At 44.0% G+C, this 27007-nt stretch overlaps 1 protein-coding gene across 1 annotated transcript; it reads left to right on the forward strand.

Annotated features, from left to right (window-relative positions):
- Positions 1-2162: 2162 nt before the first annotated feature.
- On the forward strand, positions 2163-27007 carry UBE2N (ubiquitin conjugating enzyme E2 N). The gene is made up of 4 exons (XM_075600424.1): positions 2163-2319; positions 22314-22560; positions 24502-24642; positions 26326-27007. Exons 1-4 carry the CDS (start codon positions 2290-2292, stop codon positions 26364-26366), a joined length of 459 nt encoding a protein of 152 aa, XP_075456539.1. The 5' UTR covers positions 2163-2289; the 3' UTR covers positions 26367-27007.

Below are 27007 nucleotides of genomic sequence, written 5' to 3' on the forward strand. Positions count from 1 at the left end.
CTGAGACCACCAATGATCATGCCGACGGTGAAGAAATCGTCAACGAGACTGTAGAGGATCCTATGGAGGGACCTCAAAGTCACAGAGCACCTCCAGAAGCTACGGGTAAAGGGCTCCGACGCACAACGCCTGCAAGGGTGGCGCCAACGAGCCAACCCATGGACCCCAGAAGCCCATGCTTCATCCCAAGCAAAGACTATTCAGAGACATTTACACCCTCAATGGGAGAGGCTGAACCTCAGGACTGTGTGTACTACTCCCCAGAGGGAGTCGTAGAAGAGCCATTCAGGCGGAACCAAAGAGCAAGGCATCCACCCAATCGGATGACCTATGATCAAATTGGGACACCCCATTATGGGGCTCAGCAGTGGGCCTGTAGTAAAGTAAGATCTGTTATAACCATGTTCACTGAAATGCAGAACCTCATGTAAAGTCGTTAATGATGGTTAAGTTGTGTTATATGATGCATTTTATATTATATAATTTTATATATGTTATGTATGCTGTTCCCAAGCGGGGACGTTGGGGTTTCACCAGCGGGAGGGTATAGCAGGACCCCCCCTTGGGTCCCTTTACCTCCGTGGGGCTCGCAGGTGCCAGCAGCAGAGCGCACGCATCCGGCGGGTGCATGTAAAGTGCAGAGGGGGAGAGCTGCAGTTGAGAAGGCGACCGAGTCGCCGGAGGCTCCTGTGGCAGGGCGCCGCCATGTTGGGTGGGCGCGCGCGCATGCGCAGAGGTTCGTACATGCGCAAAGAGATTGCGGTGGCCATTACAGATGCGCACAGGCGCAGTGGAAGGACACAGGGCTCCAAGGGGAACAACACCCAGCAGTCCCTGGGGCTGCAAGATCACCTAGCTACACTTAGCCAATAGGACTGCCAGAATCCCCTGCTCAGAGATGGATACATTTGGCGTGCTGCAAGCCACGCCAGTCGGAGCTGGGACAAGGAAGGGGTAGCTTGTGTGTGCAGGTGTCTGTGGCACCAGCACTAGGCCAGATACCCCGTTAGGCACCAGCACTAGGCCAATTACCCCGATAGGCCCCAGCTTGGCATCAACTCCTCTCAGCTTGTTGTTGCTGCAGGGACAGGCCCATAGATAGGGACACTGCCCCTGTAGTACCAGAGTGAGGGACGCAGCCAGGACGCGGCTGCATCCTGACCTCAGGTGATCTGGGACCAGACACCTGCAACCAGGAGACATTGCATACGGTGGTACCATCCACGAGAGACCCACCCACCATATAGGCGGTGGCATTGTGGTTCATCAAAGGATCCGTGGGTCCCATATGTATCAGCAGTGCGCCTGGGTGTGGGAGCACCGGCAGGTACCCAACTCACCAGTGCACCAACTCAACACTTTAGTGGGGCAGCACTGTCTCACACATTTGGGTGGGTTGGATCTTTGGGGGACACTGGGATGGTTCAGTGCCAGGAGCACCTCAGTGTATTGGGGTAAAACCCACCGGGGTATGGACACAGTGTCTGGGAGGCACGGCGAGGGGTTACGGCCCGGCCAGTGTTATAGTTGTGGCACTATTGTACGTGGTGTACAATCATTCTTCTATCTATAGTAAACTTGTTCTAACTATACTATTGTGTATTGATTGTGTCCTGTAACGGGGCCATTCTACACTATAGAATCCTGTACAGGTGGAGGCGCTACCAAGCATCACACAGGTTCCCAGCAGCAGAGGCTCAGATCTCCTGGGCACCAGCAGGTATTGCATCATATACACACACCGTAGCCACACATCTCCCAGGGGGTGCGGTAAGGTGCGCTACATATACATGAGGGGCAGTTTAGTGGTAATGCAAATTTTTAAAAAGCAGTGGTAAACGGCTTTTAAGCAGGTGTAGCCGGGTCAAATCCCAGGGTTTGATCTGCTCATCACGTGGGGCAATATTATATTGTAATATCTTTTGAGCAAGGACTCCTTGTGACTGCAGAATTGTATAGACCGTCATATACATGATAAAACGTATAATTATTTTACATGTACATGTGTACTGAACAACATTATATGCTGCACACAAAATATCACAGTGCGCGAGGGGCAGGAATGCTGGAGTTACCATAGCATTGATCTACAGTATATAAAGGAAGGCGGCCAATTGCCAGGCCTGATTACATCACAGAACGGGGCAGCGCGGGCCCGGCAGAACTACATTTCCCGTGAGGCCGCGGAGACGTGACAGGAAACGGAACCCGCGCTCCCATTTGTGCGTGAGAGGAGGAGGAGTGGTGGCGCGCGCAGAGAGTCCGAGGCTGAACGCGTTATAAGACAAGATGGCCGGGCTACCCCGCAGGATCATCAAGGTAACCGCTGGGCGTGGTAGCAGCTGCCTTCTTTCCCCGGGAGATGGGCCTGATTCCCTCCCCGCGAAGAAAGCTGCGGCCGTCTGCAGGCTGTTTGTAGCCGGGATTAACGCTCAGGCGTATCCCCGCGGTGCTGCCCCTTCCCGCCGCCCCACTTCAATATGGCAGCCGCCGTGCGGTGCGTGTGTAGGGCGGGATGTCCTGGGTCCGGCGGCCGCTGCGAGTTGAGGGGGGAGGATATTCTAGGTGACCAGTGGGTGAAGCCCCGGGGACAGAGGCGCGTTACAGCGAGGCCTTCAACTCTACACACGCGGGCCACACCTACCCCCGCTGTCCTGCAGGCCGCTATCCGGCCTCCGCACCATCATCCACCGCCTCTCACGCACACACCCCTGGCATGTAATGAATGGATGAGGCTCTGAGCTGCCACCAGCCTCCACATATCTATAGCTACTCATGCAAACGCACTTCTCCGACTACAGCCCCCCTTCCCCCTATGGGGCCTGTATACTCTCCTCTACTACCCCCCCCCCCCTTTCCCCTATGGGGCCATTATATTCTCCCCCCCCCCTCTCCCCCCCCCAAATAAAAATCACAACCAGCTCCTCACTATACAGTAGGCAAATGGGATGTCATAGAGGCACACAGTCTAATCACGGGTGTCACGGAAATGATACTGCCAGTAATTGAAGTTCTGCTAATGAGTTCGATCCTCTGTCACTGGCAGAGGCCCCTGTAGCAGCGAGAGCGAAAATGACAGAATTGGAAAGTATAGAGAGAAGTGCGTGTACAGTCAGCACCGTCAGACATGAATTCACCCAGCTCTTGCGTAGGAAACGTGAGAAGGGTGGGCTGTCACCCTGCAATATGATCAGCCTTCTCGTGCAATGGTTGGTCGGATGCAATCACCACTACTTTAAAATATTTATTTATTTTTTAATGTAACTTTTTATCAACATGTCGTGTTGTGGGTTTGTGTGGTTTTTATTTTTATTTTTTTAAATGCTGTGTGGTGTGGCATTCATTTTTGTGCTAGAGATCACAAGATCATGTGAGTTTATAGGTATGCCTGTCAGGGAAGCAGTCTTTGTAGTAACATTAATTTTAAGGTGTGAAACTTTTCTTAATGTATTTCAAATGGCCATGTTCATGTCAAGCTAAGTCAGTTTCACCTCCTGCCAACCTTTTTGATTTCTCAAAATCAAACTGTTAACATTTCTCTTAATTTGTATTAAGGCTTCTAATTTACTTGGTAATGGATAGGGTTAAACCATGTAGCTAGTGCTCGAGCCGGTTCAGATAATTTAAATGAAAAGCATGTCCAGGCTGATATAGATAACACACACAGCCCCACATAAGTGTGGACCTGCATGCAGGTGGGCGGTGAATATAGCAGGGGAATAGTAAAGTAAGTCGCCCGGTGAGAACTAGCCCGCAACCCCCACCAATCCTGGTGTCGCACACAGGCTCTGGACCATGGCACTGGACCATGGCACTCGTTGATAAAATGCCATCTGGTGTAGAAACAGCCGTGTGGCGGATCCTTAAGCAAGCCGAAGTGAAATCGAAGACAAAAAATGCTGAGGAGGCGGTGCACTGCTGTCCGGTCCGTGAATGAAGAAGTCCAGACGCAATCGATGAAAAACTGAGTTTTTAATTAACAAAATCGGAAGTGCACATGTCTGAAGCGCAACTCTTGACATGTTTCTTTCCTTGCTGGGAACTTTGTCAAATGGATAGCAGTGTACCACCTCCTAGGTATTTTTTGTCTTCTAATTTACTTGCAGTCAGTGTGAGGTGGCGAGTCAGCTTAGTCTGATATGTATATCAATTAAAAAAAAAATTGGGGGGGGGAGAGAGAGCAGGCTCCTATTTTGTGCCATCCACAACTGTCAATTTGTCACAACTGTCAATTTAATGCCAAAAGTGCAAAATGCACGTGGGTCACAAAACTGAAAAGGCAGAATACCGGATTATTGGCACACTCGGGTACTGTAGAGGAACTTAATTTAGCTGACTAAAAGTAGACGTGCGGTGCAGAAAGCCAGCATGATGTTGGGCTGTATAGGGTGAGGTATTAGTTGGACAAAGAACAGTGGTGGTGCAACGTTATAGATCATTCGTGAGACCTCACCAAGAGTTTCAATCTGGAGACTATATCTCAGGAATTACATATATTGTGCAAAAAAAGTGTTACGAAGATGTACAGCATAAGATTTTAGGAAAGAATAAAGAACCTTTAATATGTACAACTTAAAGGATAGAGGTGAGATATAGTTGAAACTTTCAAATACATGAATTGAACAAAGAACAGTAGGAAAGCATATTTCAGGGAAAGAAGTGCTAGAACAAGAGGTCATGCTCTGAAGCGGGAGGGTGGCAAATTTAGAGGAAACATGAGGAAGTATTAATTCACAGGCTGGTGGAATAACCTGGTATGTAGTGGCTAATTGAGTAAGGGAATTGAAATATGCTTGGCATAAACCTAAGGCTATCCTAAATTAAAAAGAAAACCATTATCAAAATGGGGTCTGAGGTTTTACAGCAGATTGTTAAATGAGCAGAGTAGGTGGGCCGATTTCTTCTGATCAACCATCAAATTCTGTTTGTAAACAAATTTAGCTTTAAGGATTGCAACGTTATGATTCAAGATTAATAGAAACATACATTTGACATTGTCGCTCTACGGACATGCCAGCTCTCCCCATACCCAAGTTTAAGGATGAATGGGACAAGTTTTCTAACCTGTTGTATGATTGCACAAAAAATAAAACCACAGCCACTATCTTATTGTGCTAAATAAAACCCGAGAAGTTTCTTCTGCGATCCAGCAGATAAAGGTGTGAAAGGATTCTTGTACGTGGACCAGTGATTGGGATCCTGTGTATTTATGAAATTGAAGGCAAAAAATTACTTCCTCTTTCTGTTGTAATTTCCCTACATTCTTATAAGTAAATACCGTTTGGCAAGATGCAGGTGCTGTTGAACCTATAACTTAAATTGTTATAGAGGGGGCTGTAACTTGTTAGCTCCACCCCCTTTCCCACACGTGGCTAATACAGGCACAATGGGATGTGCTGGTGCATTGTCTCACTGCAACGTGCCAGCAGGCGCATTCATGCCAGCTATATCTGTATGAGACCTGCAATAAAGGTAGAGCGCTCAGCCATCAACGCCTTATAATTCCAGGCAGTATAGCAGCTACTATGAAGTAGCTTGCAAAATATACTCATATGTTGGGCTCACACCAAGTGATGCTGCAGGGTATTTAACCGTTGCAGTGTTACAGGTGAGTTTGTAGGAAAATATAAAGTTTGTAGAAACATGTTGAGTACTAAAGTGTTAGGTGATACTTTTTTTTTTTTTTTTTTTGGACTAACAATTGATATTGATAGGGGTAATTGTCCCCCCAAAGGTAAACTAATGCTGCAGAGTGTTAATCCATAAATGTCAATATTGCCAATGAGGGGTGAGAACAATGAGCAAATAGTGACTTTAACCCCTATTGAGGGGAAATGGCCTGGTAATGGGGCTTCATGAAGAAGACAGGGTTGATCGGTGGAGGGCTGTGACCGAAAACCGAACCCCCATCTGCAACGTCCCGCACGTATGGCCAAAGCACCTGGGGTAGTAATAAAGTCACTTACTGAATCTCCTTTGCTCCCTCTGGTCAGCGTGCTTCAGCTGTAGACGATCTGCAGAGAATCCTCCCGTCGAAGAAGGAAAAGGTCAGCGGGCACTGCTAGGCAAAAGTATAAGGCTGGACTATGCTGTGCGTTCAAAAATGAATACGTTTATTATAGATAAGCCTAAGGCCAGGTCCATAGTAGGCGCGCTCGTGACGTCACACGCGCCTGTACTTGAAGAGATCCGTAGCCTGCAGGGTTATGCGATGGGGGGCATGCCCGTGACATCACGTGAGCGGCTCAACCTCATTGGCTGCACCGTGCACGTGACCCAGCCATCACGCAGCAAATTCAAACAAATTATGGTGACAGTGGTGATAACTATATACTGTGGCTGGGTATTTTATATCACTTTATTATACTCTGTTACTGTACAGACATACCCCGCATTAACGTACGCAATGGGACCGGAGCATGTATGTAAAGCAAAAATGTACTTAAAGTGAAGCACTACCTTTTCCCACTTATCAATGCATGTACTGTATAGCAATCATCATATACGTGCATAACAGATGTAAATAACGCATTTGTAACAGGCTCTATAGTCTCCCGCTTGCGCACAGCTTCGGTACAGGTAGGGAGCCGGTATTGCTGTTCAGGGCGTGCTGACAGGCGCATGCGTGAGCTGCCGTTTGCCTATTGAACGATATGTCCTTACTCGCGAGTGTACTTAAAGTGAGTGTCCTTAAACTGGGGTATGCCTGTATATAGTTATCACCACTTTGTCACCATAATTTTGGATGTAATAAAATGCTATTTTAACTGCTGATCCTGATGTCTGACAGCCTTTGCAGATATTATCTCTGCCGGACCACTGTTGTCCAGTATACCTTTGTAGTAACATTGAGTGCAACTATTTGGAGGATCTTTTTGGTCCTGTTTGGATCAGTACTTTGTATACTATTTCTTCCTATGTACCCTTGTTTCATATCTATATCATTTTGTCTCCTATATATGAGGACTATCTCCATGGTGAGTGGTCTGACCAATTCTGTTTCTGGCTAGTATACAGTGTGATTAAGGATTTATTAAGTATAAAATATTCCAGTATACTGCCCGATGCCTCAGTTTTTCCGTAGGAATCCTAGGGCACTGAAACATGGGTTAGTATATTGGAATGTATTGCACTTAATCCTCATTCACTATACTGGTCTTTTATGAGATCTGGACTTGTGTATTTGTTTTTGACTGTGGTACAGTTAGTGTTAAAGCAGTAATATCCAACCTTTTTGATGCGGTTTCCCCCCCTGCTAGAAAATGTGTTCTGCAAACCCCTAACTGATCTTATTGCTGTCTCAGACTATAGCTAAAAATTTGACCGATCCTAGGCAGTATAGTGTCCCGAACGTAGGGGGGGAGGAAACACACTCTAAGGCCGCGCTTATAGTGCCGGCGACGTCACCCGAAAACAAATGCAATGTCGCCGCCGCGTGCACTTATAGTAAGCGCGACGGCGATGTGATTTTCGGAAGCCGAGAATATTTGATTTTTCAGGGGCTGTCGCCTCATGTGACAGCCTCTGAACCAATCAATTCCCTGGCCGCCCGTGACGCCGCCGCAAAGCGAAATACAACTTTCGCTAGCGGCGACGGTGATGTCGCGGGCACTACGCGCGGCCTTAAGGGCCCAAACTGCACATCAGTACAGTAGGGCCCCGCTCATATGGTGGGTTCCGTTCCAGGCTGCCGCTGCAAAAGCAGAAATAGTTGTAAAGCGGGGCCCTACTGTACTGTAGTGTACCTTTGAAAACAGAGGTGCAGAGCTGTAAACTGACCGTTTCTCTGACAAATGGCATCTGACGAGCTGCGCAAACGCTAAAACTGTTGCTTAGTGACAGCCAGATACTCAGCTGCTGAGCGCGTCATAATGAAAATCGCCGGAAAAATGGAACAAGCACCGAACCGAATGATTATGGGTATACATTGGGAAACACTATGAGAGGAACGCTGTAAAGCGGGGCCCTGCTGTATGTGCAGACAGCATCGGTGGTAAAGCGTCAATTATTGTGGGATCTTCCAAAGTCACGACCCACAATGCCTTCCAGTGTGGATGCAAAGCATTGTGTGGAGCGACTTTGGAAGCTCCTGTTGTAATTGACAGCTATACTAACTGCTATGGTGCACATCACGGGATACCTAGGCATTCACTATAGTTGACGTGACTGAGTCCATTCAACTGCCTTGACTTTTTTGGGGAGATATGGTTTCCAGAATCTTCCTTTCTCAGTAAAGCAACAAAAACTTCAAGACCCAGGGATAGTCTTTTATATACTGTATGCTGCAGCAACAGAAAGCTCGAGGGCAGGACTGAGTCAGCAAGGGAGGAGACCTGTAAGGATCCGCTGGTAATACATGAAGTAACTACAGCTACAAATTGAATGTTTACATTACTAGAGCAATCGGGAGCATTGATACAATTAAAACATTCAATCTGTAATGAAATGGCCATTAATACCGGTTCTGTGGAGTCATTAGTATCAAACATTTGGTTGCAAGAATTACACTGTCCCTTATGTAATATTCTGTGAAGCCATCTCGTTTTAAACCAAGCCCCCAGCATTCCTGCTGACCTCAGATTAAATACTGAGACTTGCTGGTGTGGCATTATTGATTTGTACAACACCGCAATTGATTCTGAAGTACTGAGCCATAGGCATCATTGAGAACTTCCCTCTCCAGGAACAGCACACAAATGTATGTATGTTTTTTTTTGTTTGTTTTCCTCCCCCATGTTAGCAGACATACTGCTTGCTCTGCTGCCCGCGCCTGTTTTCATAATTAGTCAGTGCAGCTTCACATTGAGTATTCTGCTTTTGAAACTTCCTGGAGGCTGGATCTGTCTGACTGAATTTTTTTTAATTATTATACTACTTGTCACTTTCCCTCCCTCAAGTGCCACCAAGACGGGACTGCGTCAGACCTATTAGTCTCCTGAAATCAGCCATTGGTTTGCAATAAGGGCCTAAACCCAAGAGCTGCCACATGGACCTGCTGTGCATTCCAGAATAATCTGGTGCTGGGCCATTTGTCGGTGTAGGGGTTAATCTGTTAAATTTGTTATTGTAGTGCTTGACTTTACTAATATAGTACTGTTAGAGGATGTAGGAACACAATGTGACCTACTGTAGCTTCACACAAAACCTGGACGTTTCCTGTTTTGTAATAAAACACAATAATACTCTGTACTAATACTCAGTGGTTAGGAGCATAACTTCTTTAGAATCATGCGACATAATCCTACACAGGGTGTAGGTCATGGCAGAAATATTGCTGCACCACTGAAGGTGTAATAAAGAAAAACCATGCATTTACCAATTTGTTTTAATGCATTTCTGTTTTTGTGCTATCTTCCCCTGACGACATGTTTCATGATGTCAGATGAAGATCCAGTATTTTTTAATGGCTTGATTATTGTGAGCTTTTGCGGCACCCTAAGGTTTTAATTGGGACTCGCAACGATGAAGTTTTCATTAGAAATCTTTCTATATATTTCTGAAAGCGTCATATGTTTCCGTGTCTGTCTGTGTCTCCCTGTGTCCCTCCCTGTGTCCCTAGCAGCAATCCCATTGGACCTTGGGCCAGGCCAATGAGATTGCTCCCTTGGCCCGCCCGCCCCCGCACACCTCTAATTGGCCTGAGGTGGAGTGATGGGCCAAATGAGAGACACACACGCGCACACACCTCTTCCTCACCCCCGAGGCCAGCCCCCCCTCACCCAAACCTCACCTCCCCCCCCCCTCCATCATCACTCCCCCCCCTCACCCGCAACTCACCTCACCTCGCGGCGCCCTGCTTGGCCGCGCGGGTGGGGGGTTTAGCGCCGCCGCCGCTCCCATCACCTCACAACCCTCAGGGGCGACGCAGCAGCCCTACCGCCTCCTTCCACCCTCCTCACAGCCTGCAAACCTGCTTGGCCGCGCACTGCGGGACCTGCCAGCGGGAGGAGCAGGGCAGTGGCGGCCGCGGCGGGGACACCTCACCACGTGACTCCCACCCACCTCCCCAAATATTCCACTACGGCCGCCGCGTGAGGTATGAGGGGGGGGGGGGGAATGGCGTGCCGCACGCTATCTTCATGCCCCCAAAGCGGCCGCATGTGGGGGGGGGTGGTGTGATGCCGGCCTGAAACTAGCTTCATGCCGCCGCGGGGGGGGGGGGGTAAGATGCAGGGGGGAAATGCAGGCCTGCCCGCCCGCTATCTTAAGGCCTCCGCCTGAGGTATGGAGGCTGCAGGGGGCGGGGGTAGTGGGAGATGTCACTAAATAACCCACTCACCCAGTCACTAAATAACCCACCCCCTAAATAAAAGTCACTAAATAACCCACCCACTAAATAAATGTCACTAAATAAAGTCACTAAATAACCCACCCAGTCACTAAATAAGCCACCCACCCAGTCACTAAATAACCCACCCAGTCACTAAATAACCCACCCACTAAATAACCCACCCACCAACCCAGTCACTAAATAACCCACCCACCAACCCAGTCACTAAATAACCCACCCACCAACCCAGTCACTAAATCACCCACCCACCCAGTCACTAAATAACCCACCCACCCAGTCACTAAATAACCCACCCAGTCACTAAGCCACCCACCCACCCAGTCACTAAATAAAGTCACTAAATCACCCACCCACCCAGTCACTAAATAAAGTCACTAAATAACCCACCCACCCAGTCACTAAATAACCCACCCAGTCACTAAGCCACCCACCAACCCAGTCACTAAATAAAGGTCACTAAATAACCAACCCACCCAGTCACTAAGTAACCCACACACCCACCCAGTCACTAAATAACCAAAAGTCACTAAATAAAAGTCACTAAATAACCCACACACCCAGTCACTAAATAACCCACACACCCAGTCACTAAATAACCCACACACCCAGTCACTAAATAACCCACCCAGTCACTAAATAACCCACCCACCCACCCAGTCACTAAATAACCCACCCACCCAGTCACTAAATAACCCACCCACCCAGTCACTAAATAACCCACCCACCCAGTCACTAAATAACCCACCCACCCAGTCACTAAATAACCCACCCACCCAGTCACTAAATAACCCACCCACCCAGTCACTAAATAACCCACCCACCCAGTCACTAAATAACCCACCCACCCAGTCACTAAATCACCCACCCACCCTGTCACTAAATAAAAGTCACTAAATAACCCACCCCTTGCCTTTCACCCCCCCCTTGCCCTGCCTCCTCCCCTCCCTTGACTTCCTCCCCCTTGCCCCTGCCTTCCCCCCCCCCCTTGCCCCTGCCTTCCTCCCCCCTTGCCCCTGCCTTCCTTGCCCCTGCCTTCCTCCCCCCTTGCCCCTGCCTTCCTCCCCCCTCCTGCCCCTGCCTTTCACCCCCCCCTCCCGCCCCTGCCTTTCACCCACCACCTCACACCCCTTCCCACCGTAGTGGGACCGCCACACCGCACTCACCAGCCACTCGCCGACTCACAATAACTTTACAATAGACCATTTTTAAACATCGGATTACATTTTCTTCCATGTTTCTTTTCAACATTATTATACAACCTTTCCACAAAATACTCAACCTATTCGTACCCTATTTAGAAATACTACCTATTACGGATTTACATCCCGGGCAACGCCGGGTATATCAGCTAGTAATGCTATATTGTCAAACTTTTTCGTTTCCTTGCTATGTCTGACTCCCCCATTCCTATGCCATAAGAAATCTACATGGGGCACCAGTAGTGGAAAGACTGGAAACAACAAATATATTTGGTTAACCCCTTCAGTGCCCTTGCGTCCTGCCATCTGTGGCCACAGCTCCTCTGGCATTGACAGATCACGTGACTGGTTCCGGCAGCCAGAGAAGTGAAGGGAGAATCTGCCCCTGTAGTGTAGTTCACGTGGAACGTTGATTGCGAACACCCCCTACAAAATGAGCCAAAGGCCATGACTGGAGGGTCTAGCGGGATCTTTGGAGCTGAACCGTGCTATTTTTATCTCCCGGCAGCCTGCCCACATCTCCCAAGATATTTATCTATTTGTGTGCTGGTGTTTCTTGTCCATTTTAAGAAATCATTATGGCTTTTGTCCAAACCTCATTCCAACAAACCAATACGAAGTCACTGTGTCATGTGGCTTCCTATATGGGCGAGACTGCAGATATCTTTCGTGTTGTAACTTTATTTTACAGGCACATGAAAGATAACATCTCAGAAATCAGACGGGCGGGGTCAGTTACAGTGGACTCCTAGTTCTGATTCTGTAATAAAATATAAACTTTCAAGGAATATGTACATTCAGGCCGGACTGGTGTTTTACTGATGTGTTACTGTAAAAGCATTCATAAAAATAAAGTAACATTCAGACTTTTGTTCTGTATAGCTATATGGTCTGAATGTTACTTTCTTACTTTTTTTTTTTTTTATGTATTGCTGCTTTAAAAACAAAAAAAAAAGCAGGTGCCCAAGCAATTTGGATTGACTGAACTATGCAATGCTAGAACCCTTAAGGAGGTAGTTGTGTGCTACAGTTCGGCAATATGCCGATCAAGATAGTAATATGATAAAAAATTACGAGATGTTGAAAATTGTGATTGACATTTAGGCGGCAGCTAGTGACCTGCAGTTTAAGGCCCAGAAGCTTCAAAACAGGCAGATGTGAATGCACACCCCTTCCTGCCCCATACCCCAAGGAGATCGTTTTGCCTTGTGCTTGCTACCTTTCTCTTAAAGCAAAAAAATTGGAAATCTTGTGTTTTTTTTTCTTTCTCAAATTGGTTCTGTAGTATTAGATAATGACTTATCTTTGTTTTTTTGTTTTTTTAAACAGGTTTTAGCCCATCTCCCGAACAAATCTCTTAACACTTTCCTGTTTGGGATACTTTGTTGCAAATGTTCCCAGCAGTTTGAGATGTAAACTAACAATAGCTACTGTTACCTTTGTAATATAAGGATACATTGTAGCTGCTGAGTTACACAGACTGAAGCAGTTATTATGTTAGCCACACAATCAGGATGTCGACAGATTTATAACAGAAGCGCCAAATGATTGCCAGCTTAGGGCCTTATAGTGCTGGCGACATGACCGATGACGTCACCACTGGCGAAAGTTGTAATTTGATTTTTAGCGACGTCGCTGGCGACAAGGCCAGCGACGTCACTAAACAGGGTGCGCAGCGCAATTTGATTGGTTTTGAGTCACGATGTGACTGTCTCTAAAAAATCTAATTTGTCCGGCTTCAATTTTTGGTTGCTCCGTCGCGCTTACTATAAGCGCTTGTGACTGAGTCAATGTATTTGTTTCGGAGCGCCGTCGCAAAGCACTATAAGCGCTGCCTTAGATAAGAATGTAGAATCTTTTCCACATGCTTTGCATATACAAATAACAATAACCTCCCCCCCATATATATATTTATAGTATTGCTGCATTAATCCCATCAATAACTCCCTTCTCTGATTAAGGAATAAGGAGCAATAAGGTGTTTTATTTTAAAATGTGATTAATCTCAAAACAGTTTGTCACAAATTCATAACTGTTAAATAATTGGGAAGGTAGTTTTATTTTTAAAATGTTCCATATGAAGTAATTTTTTTTTCTTCTATTGAGCCAGATATTTATAGTGATAAATATGATTACATGACTTTTTTCTTTGTCATTGTGGGAACGTTCTTGTTGTTGCACAATCCCGGTGTGGGACACGGTTTTGTTTTTTTTCCGAGTTTTCCAAAGAATTTGGATCTCGTTTGCAAGGCTGTATGTAAAAATGAATGACTTGGATTGCTTTTTATTCAGTGACTAGTACAAGCTCTGTCTTATCTCTTTGCGTATGCCATAACGCAACCATTATATGCTCCATTATTTTTTGTGTCCTGCACAAGATATGTGACCTTGGTTTAGTTTACTATGCGAAAGTTCACACAATGTTGAAGATGTTTTGAGTGAAAAAACAGATTGCTTATTTTTTGTGTGCAACAGCATTTTTTGCAACGTTTTAGAGAAAAAAAATTGTTTCCATTGGTGTCCAAGTTGTTTTCAGAGTAAGAAATTCATGCGTGGGGGTTTTCGGTGACGTTTCAGATCTTTGTGACTTTTTCAGCTGTTCTGAATATGCAAAATTTGCTTCAAATGTTTTGCATATCTATTTATAAGCAACACCAATATAGGATATATCGCTCACTGGTATGTATGAATGATGCGTGTATGAGAATCTGATATTGCCTAAAGTATCAAGGTAGATACTGGGTGCTACCTATGTGCTGGTTTGAAATGTATTTTCAAAATAGAGAGAGGCTTTATATTGAAAAGCCTTTCTCCAGCAAGAAGCACATTTATGGTGCATGCGTAGGATGTTAAAACTTAACATTTATTTATGCCATGATTAAAATAATGGTACACATACAAAATAAATTTGTCATCAAAAATAAACTATCATATTCTTTAAAAATTAGTATAGTGAGGGGTGCAAATAGTAGACTCTGTGCTATAAATACATATCCATCTGGGTTATGTTTATCATGTGATATTTATATATAATCCCACAACGATGGGTAAGTGCATCCTGCTGTAGGCAAATGCTGAGGTTGGGCTGACAAGGGTTAATTCCCAAAGAAATTTTCCATACCATCGGTAAGATGAAGTAGCTACTTATCAAGGGTGTATAATGTCTAATTGGTTACCATGATTACATGACATTTGGCACTAATAAATGGAAATTGGTATTTAGTGCAATATTCATAGTAACAACACACCTAGGACTACTTGCCTTTACCACACTAATATGCTATTACTATCCCTAATAATATGCTAAGGTATTTGGAATTATACTAGGAGTGTATAGCTTAGTCTCTTAATATCTGTCTAGCTGTTTTTACAACTATATATACACATCAGTGTTGAGAATAATAGCCTCTCTGTTATCCACTTCTTGGTCACAGCATTAGATTTTTTTGCAAATCATTTATATTTTTATTAATATCTTTTAATATGGTTGGGCAATATATAGGTACCATAGGAATACCGCGATAATAAAAATGGACGGGAAGTCGATATGAGATGATTTATGACTGCGGTATTACTTGATGCCGGCATGTAGGTGCAGGTTTGGAGCTGCAGCATGTATGGAGTATCTCAGTCATGTCCACACGCTCTCCTCCTCCCTCTTCCGGCCACCCTTACTGGAGAGAGGGAGTATGACTGTCCCGGTCCAGAGACACATAAGACAAGCAAGAATGAAAAGGTCACAACCCATCTCCTAGTAATCTTAACCCCTTCCTCCCCCAACCCCTGGGACTCTTAACCCCTCTATTCCCCTCCTCCCCCCCCCCCCCCCCTTTTTTTTTTTTTTTTTTTTTTCCCTAGCCCTTTTTTTTTTTCACCTCCCCTGGAACTCTTAACCACCTCACTTCACCTCTCTTCTCAAATCTTTGGCCCCATATCTCTTTCACCCCTTTCTCCTCTCACTTCTTATTAACCCTTTCACTTCTAGAGGCAGCCGGCCATTGATCCAAATCCCTCCTGTGATGATAGTTCACACTCTTTCCAAACCCCCTTCATGTCTGCACATCACATTTTCCCACCTACATAAAATGTTACAAATGTATAAAACATATTTGTTAGGACATTTCTTAAGAAAATGTGTTCTCTAAAGAAAGGGTTTGAAAATGAAGGGCCCATTTTTCTAGTAAATCTAAAGAAAAATAATTTATTTTAATTGTTGATGTACCGGGTAATTACCTGACACTTTTTTCGGTATCAGGCACCGGATTTCCGTTCTTCTCCCTCGTAGGCCTTGGACATAGTAAGCGCTTAGGTGCTGCCGCTTGCTGCCGCTCGCTCTACCAGGAGCTTTTTGCTGTCCTTGCAGAGGAGACAGCAAGCGCTTGGGAGGCGGGTATCACTGTGTGTGTGTGTCACTTTGAAGTGATCTGTGTGTGTGTGTGTGTGTGTGTGTGTGTGTGTGTGTGTGTGTGTGTGTTATATAATATTTAAAAAATTTAAAAAAACACATGTGAGTAAATTATTTATTAACATTGTGCAACTTTGATAAATATATTCGCGCACACACATCACACACCACACATACACATACACACTGGTACACACACACATACACACACATGCACACACATACACACATACACGCACACATACACGCACACATACACACTGGTACACACACACACACACACACACACATACACACACTCACACATGGACACACACATACATGCACACACACACAGACACACGGGGCAGAAGGGGGCACATCACCCGCTCCCCCCCGGCAGCGCAAGCCCCCTCCATCTCCCGCAGGCTGACAGCCACAGGGATCGGGCAGATGGAGGAACATCACCCGCTCACCCCCGGCAGCGCAAGCCCCCTCCATCTCCCGCAGGCTGACAGCCACAGGGATCGGGCAGATGGAGGCACATCACCCGCTCACCCCCGGCAGCGCAAGCCCCCTCCATCTCCCGCAGGCTGACAGCCACAGGGATCGGGCAGATGGAGGAACATCACCCGCTCACCCCCGGCAGCGCAAGCCCCCTCCATCTCCCGCAGGCTGACAGCCACAGGGATCGGGCAGATGGAGGCACATCACCCGCTCACCCCCGGCAGCGCAAGCCCCCTCCATCTCCCGCAGGCTGACAGCCACAGGAATCGGGCAGAAGGTACACTCACTCCGCTGGCGCCAGACCCCGTTCACATTTCCCTGCTCTCCTTCCATTGGTTGCTGAGGCGTCACGTGAGCGGACTCAGCGCGTGAATTTAAAATTTCACTGTCTGCTCTGTTCAAGCGCGCCTCAGCAAGCAACGGAAAGCATGCGCGAGCCCCTACTAAAGCCGCTTTAATTGCGACTGTAGGGGCTCAGTGGCAAGCAGCAGCAAGCGAGAGCAAGCGAGAGCAAGCAAGCAGTAACCATGCCCTGGGCCTTACCTGCAGCCGGCGGTGGAGGGTGAGGAAGATCGCTGCAGAGGGTGACTAGGACCATGGCAACATCGTGGGAGCAGCGGCAGATATCCTGGTGGTGGCAGTGGCAGCAGAGGACATCCTTTTTAAGCTGCGGAACGCATCACAGTGGAAGCCGAGGAACACGTGATCGGAGCAGGAGCGTTACTATTGGACAGCCGAGGAGGAGCTGGTTATCCAATAGTAATGCTCCTGCTCCGGTCACATGCTCTGGCTCTCACCGGCATCAGCTGTGATGTGTTCCGCAGCTCCTGCACCTGCTCAACAAGGATGTCCTCTGCTGCCACCGCCACCACCAGATGTCTGCCGCTGCTCCCACAATGTTGCTGTGTTCGTCCTCGCCCTCCGCAGCGGTTTTTCTCACCCTCCACTGCAGGTAAGCCAATGCTCCCCTTCCGGGTACCCGGCCTGCAAATTGCCCCATATATGCAGTACCCGGCAATCAGGACCCGGTGCAACACTAATTTTGATGACCCTTTTTATTTTGATTTTACTCTAACATTTTCAGACTTTTATTTTAACAAATATTTGTCGCGATAAATGTTTTGTTGTTTGGGAGGTTTTTTTTTGGCGCCCAACCCTAGTTCAGACACACAGTAGAAACACTTGCAATGAGCCTTACCCTGCTTTTCAAACTAGAAAGGAATAAACAGCAGGCCAGGGTTGAAAAGTTCAGGTTTAGTGTTCATTTGCCAGTCATGCAGCCTGATCAGCTCTGATTTAGCGATTTAGGCAGACAGGATTGGCTTAAAATAATAGCCCCATGAGCTGCACTCTTAGATCCGAGTGCCAGTAATTCATATAATCTGTTTTATGTGCATTACTCGGGAAGCAAAAGTTGCACCTGTCTGGTCGCAATATCACATGCTAATGAGAGTTTACAGATTTGATGTTTGATAAAATTGCAGTTTGTCCAAATCCTTAGAGGCCGTATAAAAGTTCTGCTAACAGTCCCTGGTAATTGCAGTCTGCTAAATCTACTTTATTGTGAGATAAATAAAAATGTTTCATAACCTCTGTTTAAAATGAAGCTGTTGGCAACAAAGCAACCTCTGATGGATGCGGGTTACAGCACCACAATCCCACATTAACTGCCACTGACCTCAATGGCTGTTAATGCAGGGTGATGGGGAGATAACCCGTATCGATGCTGAGCAAATCTCCATCAGTGTTACACGAGTAATTGACCACATTCACAGTAGTCAATACTTTTTTTTTTTTTTTTTTTTTTTTTTCATTCCCCCCCCCTATCTCGTCATTTCCTTTTTTTATTATAGAATAATAGATGTGGTTTGATGGAACTTGACAGCTGCTACTAGAAGTATGTTGAATCCTTGTGTGGGAGACAGCCAGTTCATTCACGATTCAGTGACCGCTTGTATTGTTCCCTGCGATACCATAATCTGTATAACAATAAGACGAGCTAAAAAGCTTTGCCAGAAAACAAAGAACTGTTTCACTGAGAAAGCTAGGACTGTTTTTGCAAAAACAATTAATTGCAACAATGCATATTTCTTTTTGTAATGTCTCTTACTACTTCCTTGCCTATCACAACGAGGAAGGTTTTTGATTAGGTTAAATAGAGGTAAAACATTGTATTTTGCTCCTCCCTGGTGTTCATTTTAGCCCATCATTACAGAACGCCAGTAAATGGCAGCTGCAGTCCTACATACTTGATTTCCAGCCGTTCTATACCTCATTGGACAGTGAACATGTAATGACGCCGATATTTACCCAATATGCCACTGCAAATGTCTGGTGGCCTTGCTTCAGAAAAATCTAAATAAAGGGGTTCCGTATTATTATAATATACAGCATTGCGGGGAGATAATGGTGTTTAAAACTCTTCATTAATTTGAGGGCCTCCAGTGTTTTTTAACGAGATCCTAAGTAGGGGACGCTTTACACAGTTGAGTGTTTCAGAATTGCTTTATACTGCAGAAAGTTTACTTTCATGTTGATGTCTGAGTGGAGTTGCTGCTTTTAATAGGCAGGATAGCCAAGGCATAACGTTTTCTTTAAACAACAACCTGATTTGATTGCATATATATTTTTTTTATACACTTTGTTGTACACATGTCTTGCAACACTGAAATCCAGCTGTTGTGCTAATTGAAACAAAGTGTGTGTGTCTTTCTTTTTTCAAAAGATAACCTTGTATTCTTGAAGACAATGCTACTACATTCTAAAGTCACCTTGCTATGGCATGGAGGTCACCTGTGAAGTTCAGGGAGCTAGGCATGGTTCTCTCCCACCACATGTCCCTTCTCCGAAGTGGAGCTTGACTGTTTGACGTGCTTTTTTTTGATAAGTAAAAGTGGCTCCTAAATGATTTGCGTCATTCACGACACATGATCTTCGTATTTCAGTCTGTTATCTGCTTCAGTTAGAGAGATTATTGCAATGAGGTGCACTGCCCATTGGATCTCTTCCATATTCTTTAAATGCCCTTTTATCTGGCATTTTACACTAAGCTTTGTTCCATTGTCTGTTGACCCTTTCATTAGCTGCTGTATCATTTATGAGGACCTACATGAATCCAATTTAGAACTCGCCCTTTTTATAGTCATTCTAAATATGTTGGTATTTCACATTAATTACTTTAAAGTTGTGGTTTTCAACCCCCACTTTTTTATAGTTGCAGCTGGATCTGTCTGTTTTTAACCCTTCTAGCTTTTTTCCCTGGCTCACTGTGTTTATTGTTTTTTATTCCTAAAAATGAGCCCAAAACCTATATTATAGCTTCTTATCCTTCTTACTTGGTGTCCTTAGTAGATCTTAAAGAATCTTATCTGAGAAGATTAAAATGAGATGTTTTTTTCTGCCTATTATAATTTTGTAGTCTGCATACAAAACGACTGTCTGCTGCCTAGTGGAGAAAGTGGAACCAAACAGTAGGAGTTGTCAAGTGTACATTACCAACCTTCTTCATCTATTAATTTTTTTTTTCCCTATCTGTAGTCTGGCTAAGGTCCCACTGCAAGCGCCTGGCGGTGCGTGCACAGCGCTAGACCGCGGTCTGTAGGCAGAGTTCTCAGGTGCGGTGGGTGCAGCCATGATGGGTTGTGCAATCTCCCTTTCACTTCTCTGCCACATACTGTATACAGAGTTACATGCACAGAAGAGGAAGGATTTTCAAGAAACCATAATCCTGAAGCGTTTTTAAGTATTTTTAGAGCGTACCTGAGCCTTTTTACACATTTACACTTTCATGTCGATTTGAAATTCAAATCATTCCTCACAGGTGAGGTGTAAACAGCCACGCGTCGGGAGAGAGGGGACTTTGTTCTTTTTCCTTTTTATTAAAGGGCTTCTTCTGTGAGATATTACATTCACTTTCTGCAGGTTTACAGATCCACCCCCCTCCCCTGTTCATGTCAGGCTGCCGGCGATCTCCCCTCTTGATAGGTGTAGGTGAGGGAGTTTCGCATGTTTGTGCAGTAAAAGTTACTCGCACTAAAACACTCTGCAGGAAGCTTCAGGAGAGGTTAGGGGACCGCTTGATTAAGCAGCAATATGCTTTGCTACTATATCCTTTCTGCATGGCAGTACATTAAGGATTACAGTCGGTTCCAGATCCAGTCTCTGGCGCATGACGCGTCGCCGCACGGGAACACAATCTTCTTGTAGCCCCTGCTGGCTGACGCGCCACAGTATGCAGTGAGCCAGGAAGCGAGGAGGCACCAAGGACAGCTAGGGAGGAGGTACGGGGCTGGTGAGAGGCGTGCGCCGGCGGCTGCACTGGGGACCTAGCCTTAAATTGCATCACATGGGGCTTGATTTCAAAACATCCGATTGGGGAGGGGGAGGGGTTTTTAAAGTACAGCGAACCAGCCGCGTGACGTCATGGCCGAGCCCCCGTTGCGCGCTGCTGCCGGGAACTGAGGCCTTAGCCTAAAAGTGCTACTCTGTGAGATCTCCTGTGCCAGAAGAAACCTTACACCCCATTCTTGGGAATGTTTATTGGCGTCTGTGTTTTTATCTGTGTTGCTGAGGCATTCGAAAGGGTAATTAGGTGTTGGTTTCTCTTATAGCTGCAATATATTTAGGATGCTTTGGTTTTTCTAAGGAAAATAAAATATTTCAAGTTCTGGAATAAATACTGTGTTGATTTTAAATTGCAGTATATTCTATTTTTGTTGAGTGACCAGTTACTAGTCTCTTACTTGTCTGAACTCCCAGCCTTCTACTTTGCTTGCAGTTTTTCACCCTCTTCAATGGATTTCTTACCTGTTAAGCTTTTTTTAATTTCTGGTTTACTGAAGTAAGCCTAGCAGGATCATTTTGGAAAATGGACATTATCAGAGCAGTTTGTTTACACCACAAACGCTGCATATTAATCATTTCAGGTTGGGAGCTGTTTTGTGATACAATTCTCACATGACCCGAGCTTGATTGTCGTTCTTTTAAACTAGCCATAATGGGTAAATTATTTGAAAAGGGCAAGTATTGGCCTAACAAAAGTAGTTATCCTGCATAGAGGGACGGTCCCACCTTGGTCCAAAGTACACTAAATGCATTTGCATGTTTTAATGAATAAAATGTAGGTAATTTTGCCTTTCTTAAACAAAAAAACAAAAGTGTGTGTGTATGTGTGTGTGTGTGATCTTAGAGCCTATTGCCAATGACTTGTTCCTTGTGTTGCTAATGATGACATTACGGCTGCTTTACAAAGAGTTAAAAGCAGAACACGAAGTGTCTGCATGAATGTGATACAACCTGGAGAAAGTAAAAACGTTCGTTTTTCACAGGACAGAAATAAGTATGTTTCACTTTAGGGTGATTTGAATATTTCTGAGAGAGACCAATATATTTATTTCTTTTGCCTGCTACATGGGATTGCCCCTTTAAGGCAGCAGTCCATCTTTAAGTGTAGAAAGCTACACATTAAGATTATTGATGCAGTGACCAATTATGGATGAATTTCCACAGCAATTATATTATTTAGGAAGAGGGAGATAGTTGCTGATTTCTTATCGGCTATGTATGGGGAGGGGGGAGGGGAGCCATCTCTGACCTACATCTTTATCCGGAGGTGCTCAGGGGGGAAGCTACAGATCAAATGGTGCAAACTAAAATACATGTACAAAGCCAATTACTGCTATACTTTAGTGATGTTTAGTTTCTTTTAACTGTAGTGCTTCAGAGATCTGCGTATAAATTTATATTTTTGACTACTCTTAAACCTCTGTCTTGCCAAAGGGAATACATGAATGATGCCCGTGTGATTACATGGGTATTTAATGTTTTCTAATGAGTGCACCTCACAGTCCTCTTTTGGTGACTATATGAAAACTGTAGCATTGACCCATTTTCAAATCTCTCCGTGACATTATTATTTTTTTTTCCATTCCAGGAAACCCAGCGTCTTCTGGCAGAGCCTGTCCCTGGAATAAAGGCTGAGCCAGATGAAAGCAATGCCCGTTATTTTCACGTGGTTATCGCAGGTCCACAAGACTCCCCCTTTGAGGGAGGGACATTTAAACTTGAACTATTCCTTCCGGAAGAATACCCAATGGCAGCCCCTAAAGTACGCTTCATGACCAAAATCTATCACCCTAATGTAGACAAGTTAGGAAGGATATGTTTAGATATTTTGAAAGGTAAGGAACTTCTGTGTATTTTCGTGGGGTTTATTTATTTTTTTAATTTATTTTTACATCGATGACCATGTGCATAATGTTGCAAATTATTGTTCGCTTCTTCCGCAAGTCTAATCCTTGGTTAAATACTTTAACTAATGAATGTCTGATTAATAATGCATTGGTAGATGTTGAAGAAAAAAAGAAGTGCAAGTGCAAATAACACAAAGTGAACATGGTAAACAAAATGTATACTGTCCTTAACACAGCGTGCAGCTCCAAGAACAGGACTCCATCCCAGTCCAGATAACAAATGGCAAAAAAGCACAGGGGTGCAAATTTCATCCAGGACAGGAAAAAGAATAAAAAGCAAAAAATAGTGCAACACTGTATATCAATATATAACAGTATAGGTTAACCTTTGAATGTTCCACGTGATAAACAGGCAGTTTGGTTATATAGAGTAACCAACTCTGAATCAGTCCAGGTAAGTATTTCACACCGTCACAGATGATGTCCCAAATGATCCATAGGAGAAATGGAGGGAGGGGAACCCCACATGCAAGGAGAAAAAGCAAATATAATGTAAAAATGCTTTAATTCAAAACACAAAGTGCACTTACATAAGTGTCTTTGTGGTAGGCATTCAGACCACCCTTGGTCACAAAACAGGAGCTAGGCAGACGGCACTCCCAAAGCAGCCCTAGATCCTGCTGCACGGCCGATAGGCAGTCACTGGGCTGAGTAATGAAGTCCACCAGCAATGAATGAATGGCCCCCAAAGTCTATGTACTGCAGAGACTGTGGTAGATGTTGCCATGTGTTACAGGTCCCTTTGCTAGTAACATTTACCAGGAGTTGATATTGATTTTTACTTTGAGGAATTAATCTTAACACAGAACTGTACATTTATACCTGTAACACTCAATTTAAAAAAAAGTAGTTTCAAAGTTTGGCAGCTTTAAAGAGTAGTAGTGTTGTCTTGCAGTCTGAGGTTTATTTGAAAGCTAAATAATCAACCCCACTATTTCCATGACCTCTCAGCCCCATACTTTTCAGTGGTTCTAAACGACTCCCCCCACAGACAGATTTCTGCTGGCAATGGGGAGGAGATACACAGGTTTCATGTAATGTATATCCCCCAAATGGATTCCTTTGCAATTCTTGATGCTGCTTTAATAAATACATTATTAGATGACCCCCAGAAGAAATAACTGTTTTGTCTGAAATAAAATATGCTCTACTAAACCGTAAAATGACTGTCATTGCAAACATATACTGTTGCTTTATATCGGGCACCTGGCTGTTAACTTTCTTCCCACCCTGGTGAATGCCAGCAGTTTAAATGGTTTGCGAGAGGGGCTTTTGCCTGCAAAACCTCTTGTTGAACACACAGTGGCATCACATAAAAGGAAGTGGCTAAGTGAAAGCAAACCCTTCCCCAAATATTTGCTCAACATTTGTTGTTTTTTGTGTTTTTTTTTTTAATTTAAATTTAAAAATACTTCAGGTGTCTAACCCCTTAATCGTGTCACGGGTGTTTTCGCTATAGAAGGGACTACACCTTCAAGGCTTTGTGTCTAAATGTAGCATCTGCAGTTTCTGACAAGCCGCTGGCTGTAGTCCTTTCATCCTACCCAAGGGTATTTATTGACTACATGTTTCAGAGTGTAGATTGCTAATTGAATATTTTTCCTAGATACGTGAACTGTGCAACTGTTAGAGACTGAAGTGGTTTGGCAATAGTATTTCCATGTTATAAATAACTGTATTTATGCTACAACTGGAACAAATCTACAAAAAAACAATCGTATCTGCTTTCTTGGTGATCTTGTAATCCATCTTACGGGTGATGTTTGCCAAGGCTTTTCAGCAGTTTGCATGCAGAGGAGATGCATTGCCTCTGAGCGACACAACAGAGACCAGTCTATTTCATGCACTTTGCACCTTCTGTCTCTGTAGATAAATGGTCACCAGCTCTGCAGATCCGCACAGTGCTCCTATCAATTCAGGCTTTGTTAAGCGCTCCCAATCCAGATGATCCGTTAGCAAATGATGTAGCTGAGCAGTGGAAGACAAATGAAGCCCAAGCCATAGAAACAGGTATTGTTACACAAAGCCTCGACTGTGTGAGATAAACACAGACCAGCATGTCATGGCTCGTACATTCTCACACTAGCAATAGTGTCACTGGCTAGTGGTCCCCATGTTTGCATGGCACATGTACTATGATCAAATGATTTATGCAATTATTAACCCTTTTGCATCTGCCACTCAATTCTTCGCCACCTGAGGGCTATGTGCCGGTATTATTTACATATGGAAACCCCAGATTGCAGTGCCTTTTCATCCACATTGCAAATATGAGACACAAAAATTAAAGGAAATATAACTGTTTACCTTTTTGTACTTTTATAAGTCTATATCAGTTCCATAATTTAAGACCAGTGGCCTGCAACAGCACATTTGGTACTCAAGGGATGACCATCTGTACAACTGAGATACTTTGATTTTATCATTTCACATATATTCTAAAATGGATATAGGGCTTTCTTTTTAGATGGGAAGTCTTTGCAAAATCTTATTTTAAGGAACTTGAAGGTATTCTTATTTATATTGGGGGTGAGGGGGGCATTTCAATCTGCTTTTATTGGTATGATTGTTAATTTTCAGTTTACAGTATGTTTAAGCACCACTATTAGTTTACGCCATCAATTTCAGATGACACTATCTACTCTGGTTTTTTTTTTTTTTTTAATGACATGATCACCGTTTGTCTTTACACGTAATAGGACATGTTTGTCATTTTTAAAGATATAATTAAAGTGGAGCTGCATTGAGCACAACACTTCTGTACCTCATATACCTCTGCATATGCAAAAGCTCATACTTGGTGGTGAGAACTATGTACTTCTAGTAGGCTAATCAAATCCTATTCAATTACACTGTCCAGGGAAAAAAGGAACTCCTTACATTATTCATAATTTTCTATATATTTCTCGCTTAACCCCCATGAAAAATGTGCGCAATTGTTGCTATTTTATGTAGGTTAGCACTATATAAGAAGCACAATGTAGACAATCGACTGATCTTGATTAAATTGATGCCACTGTTTTTATGTCAACAAGTACTAGATACACTGCGTTAGGTTCATTTAAATGAGAAATGGTTCAACACATTTACGAGCTATAAAGGAAAAACTATTTTTTAATCTAATTTGAAACACTAAGATTACAATAAAGTGTGTATTCAAAATCTCCTCCTGGTGACACGCACGCCCGAACATGAGAACGTCACTGTCTGATTGCATTATCGATAACTTCGTTGATTCAGCTGCTCCCACTCCTGAACCACACGTTGCTTTTATACATTAGTTTTTCTAATCCTCTCGACCATCCTTTATCAGGAAACATTTTATGTAAGTAATTTGGACCATAATTGTTGCACTGTCTCCAGCACTTGAATACGCGCTAATCGTCTTCGCGATTCACCATTTTGCAACTGTGCACTTGATAAGGTAATAATGCCGTCACCAATTCCAAAGAATATTTTAGATTATCACATCATAAATGTAATAACTACTGTTACAGACCTATAATTGCTCAAATTTTCATGAAAATTTAGTGATTTTTTTCAGCAAGGTATGACTAACAGTAAAAGGTTCCGGGTTTTTTTTTTTTAATGAACACGGTGTGCTTCTGAACCAAATTGGTGCTTATACACACACAAGATGTAGTTAACTAATCTGTTTCTCATTCTGACCTTTTTCCCTTTCTTCTCTTGCAGCCAGAGCATGGACTAGGCTATACGCAACGAATAATGTTTAAATTCACCTTGATCTTCAAGTGTGCATCACTTCTCCTGTTCTGCCAAGACTTCTTCCTTTTTTTTTTTTTTTTTTCTCGTTTGCATTTAATGGACACAGTCTTAAAAAATAAAAATACAGAATTAAAAAACAAAAAAAAAAATCAGACATGGTCAGTCCTTGGTGATTAAATGCACATTATCAAATCTCATGTCTTGTCCTATTTCACTGTTGTATCGCATGAGCAGAGGCTTAAAAAACATCACCCGGCATGTTCTAAAGGGGTATCAATACTGCCCTATCTCCATTTTTCCCATCATGATTTGAGTAAAAGCACTGTTAAAAGAAGGTAGTGTAGGTTAGTTGCAGTATAAATATGTATTTTTTGTTTTGTTTTAAATTTATGGACTCCCTTTTCCCTTTCTATTGTAATCCTTGTTGCGTTGTTTGAAAGCAGCTAACCTGCACTTTAGAATCTATGCCCCGTAGCCAACTACTATAGACACCGTAGTCAGACAAGCTTGATTGGAAGAAGAAAAACCCATCCATTTAACTAATATCTCTTTAAAGTGTAGACCATCCAAAGCTTGTGACCATTTTGTATGGCTTGTCATGAAAATCTGTAAATCTTATGTTTTAGTAAAATATTTTTTTGTTATTCTA

The sequence above is a fragment of the Ascaphus truei genome, chromosome 5 (assembly GCF_040206685.1).
Source record: "Ascaphus truei isolate aAscTru1 chromosome 5, aAscTru1.hap1, whole genome shotgun sequence".
NCBI lineage: Eukaryota > Metazoa > Chordata > Amphibia > Anura > Ascaphidae > Ascaphus > Ascaphus truei.

Excerpts from the sequence above, each read along its gene's own strand:
- UBE2N (XM_075600424.1), top strand. The coding sequence starts at position 2,290 with ATGGCCGGGCTACCCCGCAGGATCATCAAG. Across the intron at positions 2,320-22,313 it reads TACCCCGCAGGATCATCAAG|GAAACCCAGCGTCTTCTGGC; the intron begins GTAACCGCTGGG and ends TTTCCATTCCAG. Across the intron at positions 24,643-26,325 it reads AGCCCAAGCCATAGAAACAG|CCAGAGCATGGACTAGGCTA; the intron begins GTATTGTTACAC and ends CTTCTCTTGCAG.